The 14,039-nt window shown below is 40.0% G+C and overlaps 3 protein-coding genes across 3 annotated transcripts; all 3 read left to right on the top strand.

Annotated features, from left to right (window-relative positions):
• Positions 1–259: 259 nt before the first annotated feature.
• LOC116215540 (imidazole glycerol phosphate synthase hisHF, chloroplastic) lies at positions 260–6,050 on the top strand. The gene is made up of 19 exons (XM_031551281.1): positions 260–604; positions 719–801; positions 910–1,004; positions 1,395–1,498; positions 1,766–1,935; positions 2,068–2,182; positions 2,555–2,610; positions 2,700–2,738; positions 2,916–3,014; positions 3,240–3,302; positions 3,395–3,457; positions 3,581–3,663; positions 3,859–3,967; positions 4,052–4,105; positions 4,368–4,455; positions 4,669–4,706; positions 4,950–5,055; positions 5,373–5,539; positions 5,771–6,050. The coding sequence occupies exons 1-19, from the start codon at positions 430–432 to the stop codon at positions 5,828–5,830; spliced, it is 1,767 nt and encodes a 588-aa protein (XP_031407141.1). The 5' UTR covers positions 260–429; the 3' UTR covers positions 5,831–6,050.
• A 2,982-nt stretch (positions 6,051–9,032) lies between these two features.
• On the top strand, positions 9,033–9,872 carry LOC116214582 (GDSL esterase/lipase At5g55050-like). The gene is made up of 3 exons (XM_031549967.1): positions 9,033–9,201; positions 9,350–9,483; positions 9,609–9,872. Exons 1-3 carry the CDS (start codon positions 9,033–9,035, stop codon positions 9,870–9,872), a joined length of 567 nt encoding a protein of 188 aa, XP_031405827.1.
• On the top strand, positions 9,443–10,600 carry LOC116215409 (GDSL esterase/lipase At5g55050-like). The gene is made up of 2 exons (XM_031551110.1): positions 9,443–10,200; positions 10,314–10,600. Exons 1-2 carry the CDS (start codon positions 9,981–9,983, stop codon positions 10,535–10,537), a joined length of 444 nt encoding a protein of 147 aa, XP_031406970.1. The 5' UTR covers positions 9,443–9,980; the 3' UTR covers positions 10,538–10,600.
• Positions 10,601–14,039: the final 3,439 nt, after the last annotated feature.

Consider the following 14,039-nt stretch of genomic DNA (forward strand, 5'->3'; position numbering starts at 1 on the left):
ACAATCTGATTAAATCGATACCTAAGATCATGTTTCCAACCTTGTACAGTCCAACAACATCTTGTATCTGTTCCGTCTTTTCCTTATAATTTGAAGGTAAAATTTTGAAAAACAATAAGCTTAAAACGTTCTTCGAGTTCGAGCCGTTAAATTTAAAGGTCCGGTTGTTGGGCCGAGCCGGCTCTTCCACAAACAGGCCGAAAAGAGCCGATTATCGGGCCGACCGGCTCTCCCATAAAGGGCGTCCTAACGTGACGGAAAGTCAAACTTTGCGATCGCCGACGCCGACGGCGTCTAGTCAACCCTGCTGCTCTTTCATTTCTCACGGGAACTTCCATAGTGGAGCAGAGCTGAGCTGAGCTGAGCTCGGGATTTGCCTCTCTCTCTCTCTCTCTCTCTACCTCCCCTTCCGGCGGCGGCCCTGCAACAATGGAGGCGGCGCCATTTGGTTCCTCTTTGTTCACTCCGACGTCGCTCTCTTTCTCCTCTTCCACTTCACAGTCCCTCCTCTTCCTCCGCTCAGGAAATGACACCGTAGGGCTCAAATTCAAGCCGCGTGGGAGTAGAAGTTTCGCTGTCCGCGCCTCCTCCAATGGTGATTCTGGTACTCCTGCCGTGACAGACACTCGTACTATGGTTCTCTTGAATGCGGAGATAACCAGACAATCTTGTGCATTGCTTTCCACTTTTATGATTTCGTTGGTATTTGTTTGCTCAGTGGTGACGTTGCTCGATTATGGAGCCGGCAATGTGCGGAGCGTGAGGAACGCGATTCGGCACCTCGGCTTCGACATTAAAGATGTAAGTTGTCTCCCCTTTTGTGTAATACTATGCTATAATTAACCGAAGCGAAAAGAATCTGCAGCTGAAAACACCTGAAGATCATTTTTTTTTTCAAATACATTTTAGGTGCAAACTGCTGAAGATATATTGACTGCGAACCGCCTCATCTTCCCGGGTGTTGGGGCGTTCGCGTCCATGATGGATGTCCTGAATGAGAAAGGGTGCGTACGGTAGACTTAGTATATCTTTCTTCACTCTTGTCTTGTGTGCGTGGCATGGAGGTTGAGGTAGAGTCCGAGAAGTTGAAAGCATTATTAGGTTATGGAGGTTCTAATCGAGGGTCATTTGTCTTTTTATTCTTTGTTAGTTGGATGGATCATGAAATGACATGCTTTTAGCAGTGTGAGCAGTTTGAGCTTTTAGTTCACGTTGCCCTGCTAATGTGATAAATCCATAAACATGTCAATCATTGGGCTCTGTATATTTGAATTTTGATCCTCCCTCATGGGTTAGGTGTACCCTTTGCGAGGGACGAGCCTTTGACTTGTATGGTGATTAGCTGTTTTTACCGGCAATATCAGAAGATTATTTTGACGCATAAACATTTTCAGGATGACTGAAGCTCTCCGAACTTATATCAAGGAAGATCGCCCTTTCCTCGGCATTTGTTTAGGCCTGCAGCTACTTTTTGAGTGCAGTACAGAGAATGGACAAGGTCAGTGATTGGAGTCGTTCTATTACTCCCTTCTTTTTTTTGGATGAAATCACTGGCAATTCCTTGCTCTGCACTACTCAACGTTAGATTTTTTTGAATTAAAATAAATTCCTGAGCCCTGTTTATAATAACTGTCAAACTAGGTATTACTCAGTTATGGTCTTATTGGATAGAACTAGGGACAAAGTTTGATTTTCTGATGTAATTTGAGACGTGTTTTTACTTTTTGGTCTATACCTAATTTAACTATATCTATGTGTATGTCAGTTAATGGTCTTGGTGTAATCCCTGGAGTGGTTGATCGTTTTGATTCATCAAATGGCTTGCAAGTTCCTCATATCGGATGGAATGCCTTGAAAGTCAGGGAAGGCTCTGGTATTTTAGATGATATTGGAAATCGTCATGTCTACTTCGTCCATTCCTACCGTGCCGTACCTGTACTGTGCTTCTGACTTCCCTTTTCTTTTTATTTTCCTTCACTTGTCGTTTGTTTTCAGGTAACAATTGCCCGTTCTGCTGTCTAACTTAGTATTTTCTCTTCCTAATTCTTCTGTTTGGAATTTTGATAGTCAATGGACAATGTGGAGTGGGTTTCTTCAACATGCACTTATGGGGATGATTTTATTGCCTCTGTTGGAAGGGGAAATGTGCACGCTGTTCAGTTTCACCCAGAGAAGAGTGGAGGTAAGATATATATGTTTTGCTTGTTCTGTACAAGAACTCTCATTTAGTCAGTAAGGAAATAGGGTTAAAATATTATTTGGTATTCCTTGTTTCCATTTACAAGTTGTATCCTGGATAGGGTGGGTGGCATGAGCCAGAACCCAGCTTTCACTAGGAAGCAAGTTATGGCATGTTAAGGAGACAGCCGAGATATTTATGAAGAACTTTAAAAGTCCTTTGGGGTTTCTGTGGAAGTTGGGAAACTCGTGAAACTGCCATAGTTGGTCATTTTATTGTTCGTAATGCATTGCTAGTAATAGATAGTGTTTTTTTTAATAATTCATAAAATCATGCAGTTAACTTATTCAATCACCTTTACATGAATTATTATAGATGTTGGACTGTCGGTATTGAGAAGGTTCTTGTCCCCAAAGTCAAGCATGTTAAAGGTATTCCTTATACCTCGGCACTCAGATTCAGTAACGTGCATGTTATAAGTTTTTAATCATCTAATATCTCAAACTTTTTATGAAGACAGAAGCCTGCTGAAGGGAAGGCCTCAAAACTCGCAAAGAGGGTAATTGTACTTTTAACATTGAAGTTGAACTGCCTTTTGTTTTTCATGATGATGATTATCTTTCCTTAATTATCAGTTTTAATCATTTGGTTTTGTAGAGATGATAATGTGTGCTCCTTAATTACTGATTGATTGGCCGATCGAGGGTCTGAACTAAAGGTTGCCCTCTCTTTTCAGGTTATTGCTTGCCTAGATGTGAGAACGAATGATAAAGGAGATCTTGTCGTAACTAAAGGAGACCAATATGATGTAAGAGAGAACACAGAGGAGAATGAGGTACAAAAACTGAATCATGTTGAGCATGGTACGGTGGATCCTCCTGAAGAGAGTTTGTTATGGTTGAGCTGAAAGTTCATATGGTGGTGGGAGTCACCTCATTTTCTGCTGCCCATAACATTTTATGTTTTCCAATTTTTTTCATGGTGGTTGTGAGGCTATGCTTCCCTCTCCCCCCTCCTCTTCCTCTGTAGTGATGGTTTTAATTTTCTCATATTCTTTTAGGTGAGGAACCTGGGCAAACCTGTTGACCTTGCTGGACAGTACTACAAGGATGGAGCTGATGAAGTAGAATTGCTTTACTTATGTTGCGTTTTTAGTGCTTATGCTTTCTTTAACTACTATTGTAATCTGATCCATCTTTTCATGTTTATTTGCAGATCAGTTTTCTGAACATTACTGGTTTCCGGGACTTTCCTTTAGGCGACTTACCAATGCTGCAGGTTCGTAATTTTGTATGAATTCCTTAAGGTCACTTGCCAATTGGACATTTTAGAGTTATATTTGTTAACTGATAGTGTTTTCCGGTCTATTCTCTGACTTGATGCAACATACTTTTTCTTCAGGTGTTGAGATACACATCAGAAAATGTTTTTGTACCATTAACAGTTGGAGGTGGAATTAGGGATTTTACCGATGCAAATGGCAGGCAGGCATACTGGCTCTTCAATGACTTTGAGAAACCTTCCTTGTCATTACTACGATTTCAGTAAATTGTGATAACTTTTGACTGAGGGATGAATCGATATTAATGATGGGGTCACTAATTAGTTTGTACAATGATGAGTATACAGCTTATTTGCATTCATTCTTTTATTTTAAAATTACAGAATTGTTTTTTCAGGTACTATTCTAGTCTGGGGGTAGCTGCAGAATATTTTAGATCTGGAGCTGATAAGGTTTCTATAGGAAGTGATGCTGTATACGCTGCAGAGGAATATCTAAGGACAGGAGTATGTTATTAACTAATATACCACATGTACTGGCATATGCCTAATGTTTCTTCCTGTTCATAAAAATCAGACTGTCGTTTGCAGGTAAAGACTGGAAAGAGCAGCTTGGAACAGATATCTAGAGTTTATGGAAACCAGGTAATATGCTACATTTTAGATGGAAGCATATGTAACCTTCTAAGGATGTTTTATCTGACGCAAGATATGTGTACGCCCTTGAAAGGGTGTTCAAGTTACTACCTGATGGCGTCTGAAATTTTTTTCGCGAGCATCATCATAAACTTGGGCTGGAAACTCTTGTTGGAACAGTGCTTTCCATCCATATTTGTTGTTTTTGAGAAATAATAAGCGTTCTCTACTACCTGACCTTTCTATTGGATGGTCTTTGTCGCATTTCCAGGCTGTGGTTGTTAGTATTGATCCGCGTAGAGTTTACATTAATAGTCCCAATGATGTGGAGTTCAAAGCAACATGGGTAACAAACCCAGGTATAGGCATCTTGTACTTTTACTTTTCTAGTTGACTATTTAGATTTTTTCTTTATGTGCTTGTGTTTACCTCATCAAGGAAGAAAAAGCCGTTTCTGACTGAATTTCTCATCATTCTGCATGTTAAATTACTGGCATGAGATCATTTAATGAGATGAAGTTGAGCAGACATGAATTTGGAATTTGTTGTAAGCTTTGCTTTTTTATTTTCAGGTCCCAATGGAGAGGAATATGCGTGGTATCAGTGTACGGTGAGCATCATTTACCACTGAGTGGAATTTTCTTTGTGCTTAATTAAATTGTTTGTTTTAGAATCTGTTTAGAGAGGATTTAGCTGTCGATTGTGGACGAGTTGGTGGAATTGAGTAAGTTATGTGATTTTGGAAATGTTGATACACTAGTAAATAAAAGGCATTACTATAGTCATTAGCCTTTGCAATTTTTTGAAGTGATCTCTAAATTTTAGATTGAATAGTTTTAGTTGTTTCCTCAAGGTAAATGGTGGACGAGAAGGTCGACCCATTGGAGCTTATGAGCTTGCGAAGGCTGTTGAAGCGTTGGGTGCTGGAGAAATTTTATTGAACTGTATCGATTGCGATGGTAACGAATCCTCATGTTCATTAAGTTTTCTTCGATCAAATATTAGGCCTATATGTTTTCTGTGTTTATCAAAACGCAGTTAACCTTAAGACATTTGTCATGGTTTTGTTATTTATTCTACAGTGCAAATAGCTGTTTTTTTACCCCTAAATGTTTGCATAGTTAGTCTTTCCTACGCGAACAGCGTATTTTCCTTTATTATCCTTTTTTTGTGAATCAGCTCCATTGAAATATATTTCGATAAATTTATTTTGTTGTTATGTTGTTATTGCTCTTGTGGAACAGTTCCCACAATTAAGTGTCTTGATTGCTTGCAGGTCAAGGGAAGGGATTTGACATCGATTTAATAAAATTGATCTCCAACGCTGTGAGCATCCCTGTGATTGCAAGCAGTGGAGCAGGTGCAGTTGAGCATTTCTCTGAGGTATTCGAGAAGACAAATGCTTCTGCAGCTCTTGCAGCTGGAATTTTCCACCGGAAGGAGGTACGGCCCGATGAACTTATACGCACTAAAAACCCAACAAACTTCTGAATCTGTAAGATTGATGAAGTAGCAACCAATACAGATGCCAATTGGAAAGCAATAGTCATCTTTCTAATCCCCAAAGTTCTAATAAAAAGCATCATATTATAGTTTCTGCAATCATTTCATGATTGAAAGTAGCTATTATAATTGAACAACTCACTCCGACCTCTTCAATGTATTCGGCTACAGGTTCCCATTCAATCCGTAAAGGAGCACCTACTGAAGGAAGGGTTTGAAGTCAGAGTCTGAAGGAACAGAGTTAGCTGTCCGGAAGCACCCCCGGATTAGGATAACCTGGAGTAGGCATGCTTTCGTTTTGTCATTTCTATGTACGTACTCAATCAGAAAGCCTCACATGTACTTACGGAAGTGTTTATTGAATATTGTTTCTAAATGTGGCATTTTCAAGGAGTCTTTGATACAACGTCAACAAGATGAGTTTTCAAATATCATCATTCTTTGTAAATCATCTCTGATCCGCCAAGTTTTCTTTGATGAATTTTGTTTAGCTGTTCTGCTCTTCTTGCTCTTGATTTATTTTGATACCTATTATACACAATTTCATGATAAATGGTAATCCGAGGTATATAGGAAACACTCTAGTCCCATTATTTCCAGGCAATTTATCATGCTTATTAATTAAAGCCACAAGGCCAAATAATTCTATTTTTTTTCCTTCTTCTGTTTGATGTTTAATTAATTGGATTTTGATTTTTTTGTTCTAATGAATCTGATTTGTTTGGTCTGGAAATACAAATGAACCGGTATCAGTTCATCCTCAGATGCGAGATAAAGCATCACATACAAGAAATATCCGTGTTTGTGTAACCATACATCTTTGTTACAGTGAATACGGTGAATGCGTACTTTCACAATTACAAATCCTGACAAAAGTTCCAACTTCACCCCGTGCTTTTCCGAAAAGACATCTTTGTCTTTATATTCCGAACAAAGCTTCATCAAGTTACAAGTCCTCTGTGACCCGAGTATCATGATAGAAGATGTGGCCCAAATTATAAGAACCAACATGAGTAAATATTGCAAGCCAGAACAATTAGTTGCTAAGACTGAAACAACGAAGCAGATACAAAATGATACATGCAGATGGGACTGCAATTGTTTAACAACAAGATGCAGCCATTAAAACAGCTAGAAGGAAATGGGCTTAGCACGTATCAACTTCAATAAATGCTGTCAGCATAAGCAAATGTGTTCTGCAAGTCCTTCAATCTCGTAGCAACCCGCTTCCGGAGCCTTGTCATGGGAATCTGCATTTATAAGGATCCAGATAAAGCATATCACTAAGTTGGAGAAGCTTGGCAGATCGCTCGGAAGAAGGAGGAGGGTTTTTTTTAGGCTTTTCCACAGCTGGAGCAGATTCAGCTTTCGGTGTCTGCTTTCTCTTCGGCAGGAGGAGATGGCTCAGCATCATCTTTCTCGGTCACCTTCTCGGATGGAGCAACCCCTTCACCGGATTTTGCCATTGACGGGTAATCTTGGTTCCTGGTTCTACGGTCTCCCCTTCCTTGGCTTACCAATGCTTCAGGTTTATTTGCAGATCCGGTTTTCTTAACATTACTGGTTTCTGGGACTTTCCTTTAGGTGACTTACCAATGCTTCAGGTTCGTAATTTTGTAATTAAATGAGTTCCCTTACGTTACTTGCCAATTGGACATTCAGAGTTATATATGTTCAGTGATATTGTTTTCTTGTCCATTCTCTAAATTGATGCAGCATTCATTTTCTTCAGGTACACATCGTACCGTTAACGGTTGGAGGTGGTTAGAGATTTTACAGATGCTAATGGCAGGTAGGCATATCGGCTCTCCATCGACTTTGAGAGACATGTCCTTGTCAATATTACGATTTCAGTGAACTTCGATAATTTTGACGGAGGGATCTATCGATGGTAATTAATGATGGGGTCACTAATTAGTATTATACCATTTGATTGATTGATTGATTGATTGATTTATTCCCCTATCATCCAAACAATTTCTAAGGAAAATGTATCGTATCGTATCATATCATAGTTTCTGCTGGTATCATTTCGTGTTTCTTAGGAACTAATAATTGTTAATTATTGATTACTCCCACCTCTTTAACATATTTGGCTACGCTACAGGTTCCCATTCAATCCGTAAAAGGAGCACCTACTGAAGGAAAGCATAGAAGTCGGAATCTGACTTCAGGAACAGAATTAACTGGACGAAATTGCGCCCCGACTATTTTTCCCTTTTTTTTTTTTTTTTTTCCAAGTCATTTCGTTTCTACGTACGTAATCAATTGGAAAGCCTTGTCGCGCCATACATGTCATTTTTTGTTTCTACTCGTGGCATTTTCAAGGGAGGGCAGTCTTTGATACTATGCGAACTAGATGGTTGAATTTTCGGATATCGATCATCGATCATTTTTCGTAAATCAGCGCAGAGCCACCAAACCTTTAATTCGATAAATTGTGTTCTTAATTAGCCCCTCTTGCAACCTTTTGGTTGCTCATCTCGTCTCCTTTTGCGTGTACAGTTTGTCTTTCCCGCGTGCTAACCTTGCTCAGCCCAAAATCCTCCGCATGACCAAAAATAAAATGAGAAATTCAATCCGCCAGTCCTTTGGCAAATCGCATTGCTCAGCAAGTTATTGATCCCAATCAACCTCAGTAAAAAAATTAATAAGTTTTGATAGTCTGTAAAAGCGTATTATACACCCTCTAGGTAAAAGGAAGAGAGGTTATAATTAATGTCATAGGCTACATACAATTAGCGAAGGTGACTCTAAATTTTCTCAAGTTCCCGATTCTGCGATTGCTTCGACGATTGATATATAGCTCCTATCACGATATGACCGACCCAACGAGAGCCACTATCAAAAATTGGATTTTCAGCATTGTATTGTGTAATGCGTTCCAAGTGTCGCCGCAATAACGAGAAGCACCTAACTACTCGAGTCAGTAACCCCCCACCATACGACGATCCTTTATACAAACATCACATTTACATGTGTCTCCGACTTTCCAGGATTTCAATTCGGAATTGAATTATTGTTCATGTAGATAAGGTAGAAGTCATTTTACGTGTCAATTATTGCTTGAGTTACAGCGACTTGGTTATATATTATTACTAGCGAATATTCTCTCTGATGAGGATGATGCATGCTATGGAGCAAATGATTTGGGTGGGAAAATAGAAAATGGATGTTCAAAAAAAGCCACTACGCCACCACAACGCACTAAAAATTGCCCTTAACAACGTTGTCCCCTTTCGCATTACATTCCCTTCTCTATAATAAGACAGACGCACGTCTGATCAATTCTCCATCAATTTTCATCCAGATATAAGACTTAATTCATCTCGTGGGAGATAAGGAGAGGGAGATGTCGTCGGAGTTCGTTTGTACAAGTATGATTCTGTTTGTATTTGTCATCATTTTGCAGTCTAGTGGCTCGCATGGGCATATGGTGCCCGCGATTTTCGTGTTGGGTGACTCATTCGTCGATGTTGGGAACAACAATTACCTCCCGCTTACATTAGCAAGAGCAGATTTCCCACATAATGGAATCGACTTCCCTGGGAGGAATGCGACAGGAAGGTTTAGCAATGGCAAGAATGCCGTTGATTGGCTAGGTATATATGCTCTCTCAACTGAAAAGTTCCATCAGCTAGCTCCTAGCTCCATGCATTATGTACGTACATGGCACATTCATCCGAAGTCGTGTTGGATAAACATCGTTCTTCATTGGTTTCTTCTTCGTTGTCGTGTGTAATGCAACAGCCGAGAAGGTGGGGTTACCGAGTCCACCACCTTACCTATCTATCGACTCAAACTCGAGAACATCATACCTGTGTGGTGTCAACTTCGCTTCTGGTGGGGCATCAATCCTCAATGAGACAACGGATCCACAAAATGTACGGAAAACATCTTCTATGATCGATCTCACGATTGAATGATCAAAATATATGTATATATATATGGTACACTACTAGCATAATTAAATCCTATTCAATTTTTTTGGTAAAACTACTATTTGCAGACGCAATCAATAGCTCTATGGCAGCAAGTGGATTACTATCTGAAGGTGCATGAACACCTCATGAAGCGACTGGGATCCAACGGTGCCAAGAAGCATCTATCAAAGTCTCTGTTCTTCATTATGATCGGTAGCAATGACATCCTTCGCTACTCCCGATCATCTGATCCCAAAAAGCCCACCCCGAAACGGTACGTCAACCAGATGACCACCTTGCTCAAGGCCAAGTTAAAGGTACATGATGATACCACTGATACCGATGCATGACTTAACACACGTGATGGGTGCACTGGAGACTACACATTGTGGGATTTTTATTTTTATTTTTATTTTTTTCCTGAGCAGATACTACATACTTATGGTGCACGTAAATTCATGGTGGTTGGACTGCCTCCGGTGGGGTGTTGCCCATCGCAGAGGATTCAGAATGTGACCAGAGGCTGCAGGGAGGACACAAATACCTGGACTATCATGTACAACAAGGCACTGGCATCGATGTCACGCAAGCTGAAGTCGGAGCTGAAAGGCATGAGCTACTCCTATAGCCGCACTTATCCTCTCATATATGGCGTCATCCAGGATCCTGCTTCTCGTGGTACATCGTTCTTTCCTTAGCCATATGCCAAGCTTTTTCAGTACGTCGTTGTTCTTATACTTCAACAACGTCAAATGCCGATGAATTTCTCCCTTTTCCTGGTTGTTTTTCAGGGTTTAAGGAGGTGAAAGCAGCCTGTTGTGGGATGGGAGACCTAAATGCCGAAATCCCATGCCTGTCCATTTCAAAGCATTGCTCCAACAGGACAGACCACTTGTTCTGGGATCTATACCACCCCACTGAAGCAGCCAGTCGACTGTTCATAGACAATGTCTTCGATGGCCCTCCACAGTACAGTTCCCCGATAAATGTACGGCAGCTAATTCATTGCCCTTGAAGTTTTAGTTGATCAACACACTGGTACTTATCACCTGTAAGATTGTGTCGTCGTAAAAAAGAGATGCAAAACTCAATAAATGTCGATCTTCTTACATTACTGCAGTTTCTTAACTAAACATTCCTAGACCTGTGCATGCATAGCGTTATTCCCGACTTCCCATGAAAGTAAAGCTTCCTTATTTTCTTCTAAGAGGAAAAATATGGAAACTAAAATATCTAACTAGCTACCCCTGGAAGCAGCTGCAAATAGTCCCCTAGGGCCTTGGCCGGGTGCGTAGGAGTCATATATCCCTCATCTTCCTTGATAAATGCACATCCAGTTCTTGAGAACAAAATGTATATACTGTAGCCAAAGAGAGACACGTACTCCATACCTCAGATACTACGAAGGTAATATTTCATCGAAGAAGTTTTTGAGGTTGCCACAAATAGTATCGAAAGCCAGCATCTTCTCCAATACATTCTGCAAAAATCCCAGAAGATGGATAATTTGTGATGTAGGAGAAGGAGGAGGGGGGGGGTGGCGGCGGCGGAATTCTGTATCACACTCACGCACGTCTTATTTACGAGAACTACCCAGTATTGCTGATCTTGAGCTAATATTCTCTCATTGTGCATGAGCTCAATGGCCTGATTGTTCCCCATTGGCTACTTAGAAACGATGCAGCTCTGTCAATCACTTCTTTGGGAACACATGCGCAAGCAGGGCATCAAAGTGAACTTCTCGGGGAAACTGCTGATCCAAAAGAGATGCAGAAGTGAGATGTGCAGCAGCCATGAATATACAAATCTAGTAGTGAGTTTAGAAACCGAATACTCTGCAAATGCCCCCCAAAGAAAAAAAATAAAAATGAAATGAATACAAGGTCGCTTCAAATTCCATCTTATTTGCCCCATCTTTTTAAAGAGGCCTTAATGACGGATTTTCCATCTTTACAAAACTGTACGCTCAAACGCCACATTCATAACTTTTAAACCATGGGAAATTCTCGCACGACTCCGTCACCCCATGACATGGGGTCTCCCCACAGTTGGATGCTTAATGTGCAGTGGGGCCCACGTGCATCCAATGTGGGAGAAGCCGTGTCCCCATAACACGAAGCCATGCTAGCAGGGCCTGTTAAACCATATATAGAATGCACTTAATTCCATACATTTTGATGAGACATGATTGATAGTTCGTCTGAAAGAATCTGTATTAGAAAGGAACCCTCATGATGAAAGCACCATCTCATGACAGTTGATAGTCTTCAATTAGCATCTGCAAGTGTTTTCAGAATTTATTTTTTTTTAAAAATCCAGCTTTCAGTATCCTTAAATGATCATCATCAGTCACATAGTGCAGGAAAAGCACTAATCTCATTATAAAATTGAGTCTATGGCTTGCATGTACTGATTTGAAATTTTGAAGTAACATACAGTTTTATTATTCAAAGGACCGATAAATACAGCATCAAGACAGCCATTCAAACTTTCAAGGTCCAGTATAAGACTTTCGAGATCCAGTATGAGCCTCAAACACTTGATTTAGAACGGAATTAGTCAAACATGCAGAGAGACCTCCAGTTGGTGAAACATTTGAAACTAACTTCTGCAAACATTATTCATCATGCCAAAAAACAGAGGACCTGTCATAAGAGATATCATCGCAGACACTTTGCAAGAAAAAAAGGTCCAGCGTATAGCTTGACATTTACCCTACTTTAGCTCTTAAAATACCCCATATGTCGACTAGGATGACTATCTATCTTATATATTTTGCAATGCTTCATGAGCTGCTGTGCTCCATCAAGTTTGAGAAATTTGTTTCTAACAAGGTCATTAAGGAACTCCATAGCTTTATACCGTGAATGATGTGCTATATTTAAGGTCATGGACGAGCAAGCGAGAGTTAGCATAAGCAAAATAATAGAATTAGAAACAGCACGGATATGTGATTTGTAACTGAATACAATGAAATCTCAATCACAGAATCAACAGAGATGGATGCATTCCCCCCCTCCTTATGTGCAAGGGTGTCAACAATCCGTGCATTCTCCAATATCTCCAGAAGGTCTCCACTGGCTCGAACTTCGACATCACTTCCCACATCCATCAGAGGATTCAACTGAGAGTTGAAATGGAGAAAGACCTTCACTTAGATCAAGACAATTGTAAATATACATACCAGCAAGGCAGATATATAGTTGCCGGTGGATGTGGATTCTACCAATTCCTAGCTTTCTAGTGAAAATTAATTTACTCAAAGAAGGCTGATCAAAAACTAAGTAAGTGTCAGTATAGGCAGTTTGTTCCGTTTAAAAAAAAAAGTACAATGAACTGGAAAATCATAAATAATAAAAATGAAATCCATGACAAATTTCATGAAACGATTCCCAAAATATAAACTCTTACACCTTTCTCGATTCATTGATCAATTTGACCTGACTCATCATTGTCATATTGACAGCATGCATATTCACAGACAGCATAAGATAATGTTAGATAGATGAGAGTCGGTCAGACTGGTAACTTCAGACACAACCATACCAGTACAATGGAGGTGCATAATTTAGCTATAAATTTCTAGATGTTGCAAAAGAGCAGAATGGGAAGGATGAAGTGTGACGTATTGAAGCAGGATTCAATATACCATTTAGATGCTTGATGGAAGAACAAAAAGCAATCAGTTTTTGCAATGTTAGTCCATCGATGATGACCTCTCAAAGTCGCATGGAGCCTTTCTATCGAAAAAGAAAGTGAAACTTAACTGCCATTGTTTATCTTAAACTCACAGACAGCAAGCAGAGCTCGTGAAATTGATGATTTAGCCATGCAATGAGACAGTTATAACAACAGACTATGACGACCTTTTAGGATTTTCAGAAACTTAACTTAACATATAAGTTAAATGCTCATAGACTCTGCGATCAGACCTCTGGGGGATAACATTCCGGCATGGAGAGAGAGAGAGAGGGAGCTATCAATTGTTCTGGGCAGTTTATTCACAACAAATGGGAACAGCCTACCTAATATGAGAAGAGATGGCAGCGGGTATCTTCTACATATGTTTTCATACCTGTGCCCGTGCTTGTTCATAGCTAAATAATTAACTTTTTACGAGTTTCACAGTAGGAGCGTCCTCGCCGATTCCATCTGCACCTTACCTTGCCAAAGAGTAAGCAATATGTCAAAATTCAAACTGCTTATTATAGAAATTTGGCAGGCCCGCAATCACATAATGATAATTTCAAGGGAAAGTACGTAAGAGCTCACCATTTCTTTACACCATTTCTCTGTAAAGCAGCTAAGAAAGAACGATACAACACATACAGTGCTTGTATATATTACGAGGGGCTTTGCTTGATATTTAAATGGGGAAAAATTAAGGAACAGAACACGAACAATTTTATCTTCTTTCTATACATCATTTGCAGGAAGTAACAGAGGACTCTGGCGACCGAGTATCTTCATTCCAAAGCCACATAAACAAGGGACCATGTACACTTTTCTTTTAAGGA

The sequence above is a fragment of the Punica granatum genome, chromosome 7 (assembly GCF_007655135.1).
Source record: "Punica granatum isolate Tunisia-2019 chromosome 7, ASM765513v2, whole genome shotgun sequence".
NCBI lineage: Eukaryota > Viridiplantae > Streptophyta > Magnoliopsida > Myrtales > Lythraceae > Punica > Punica granatum.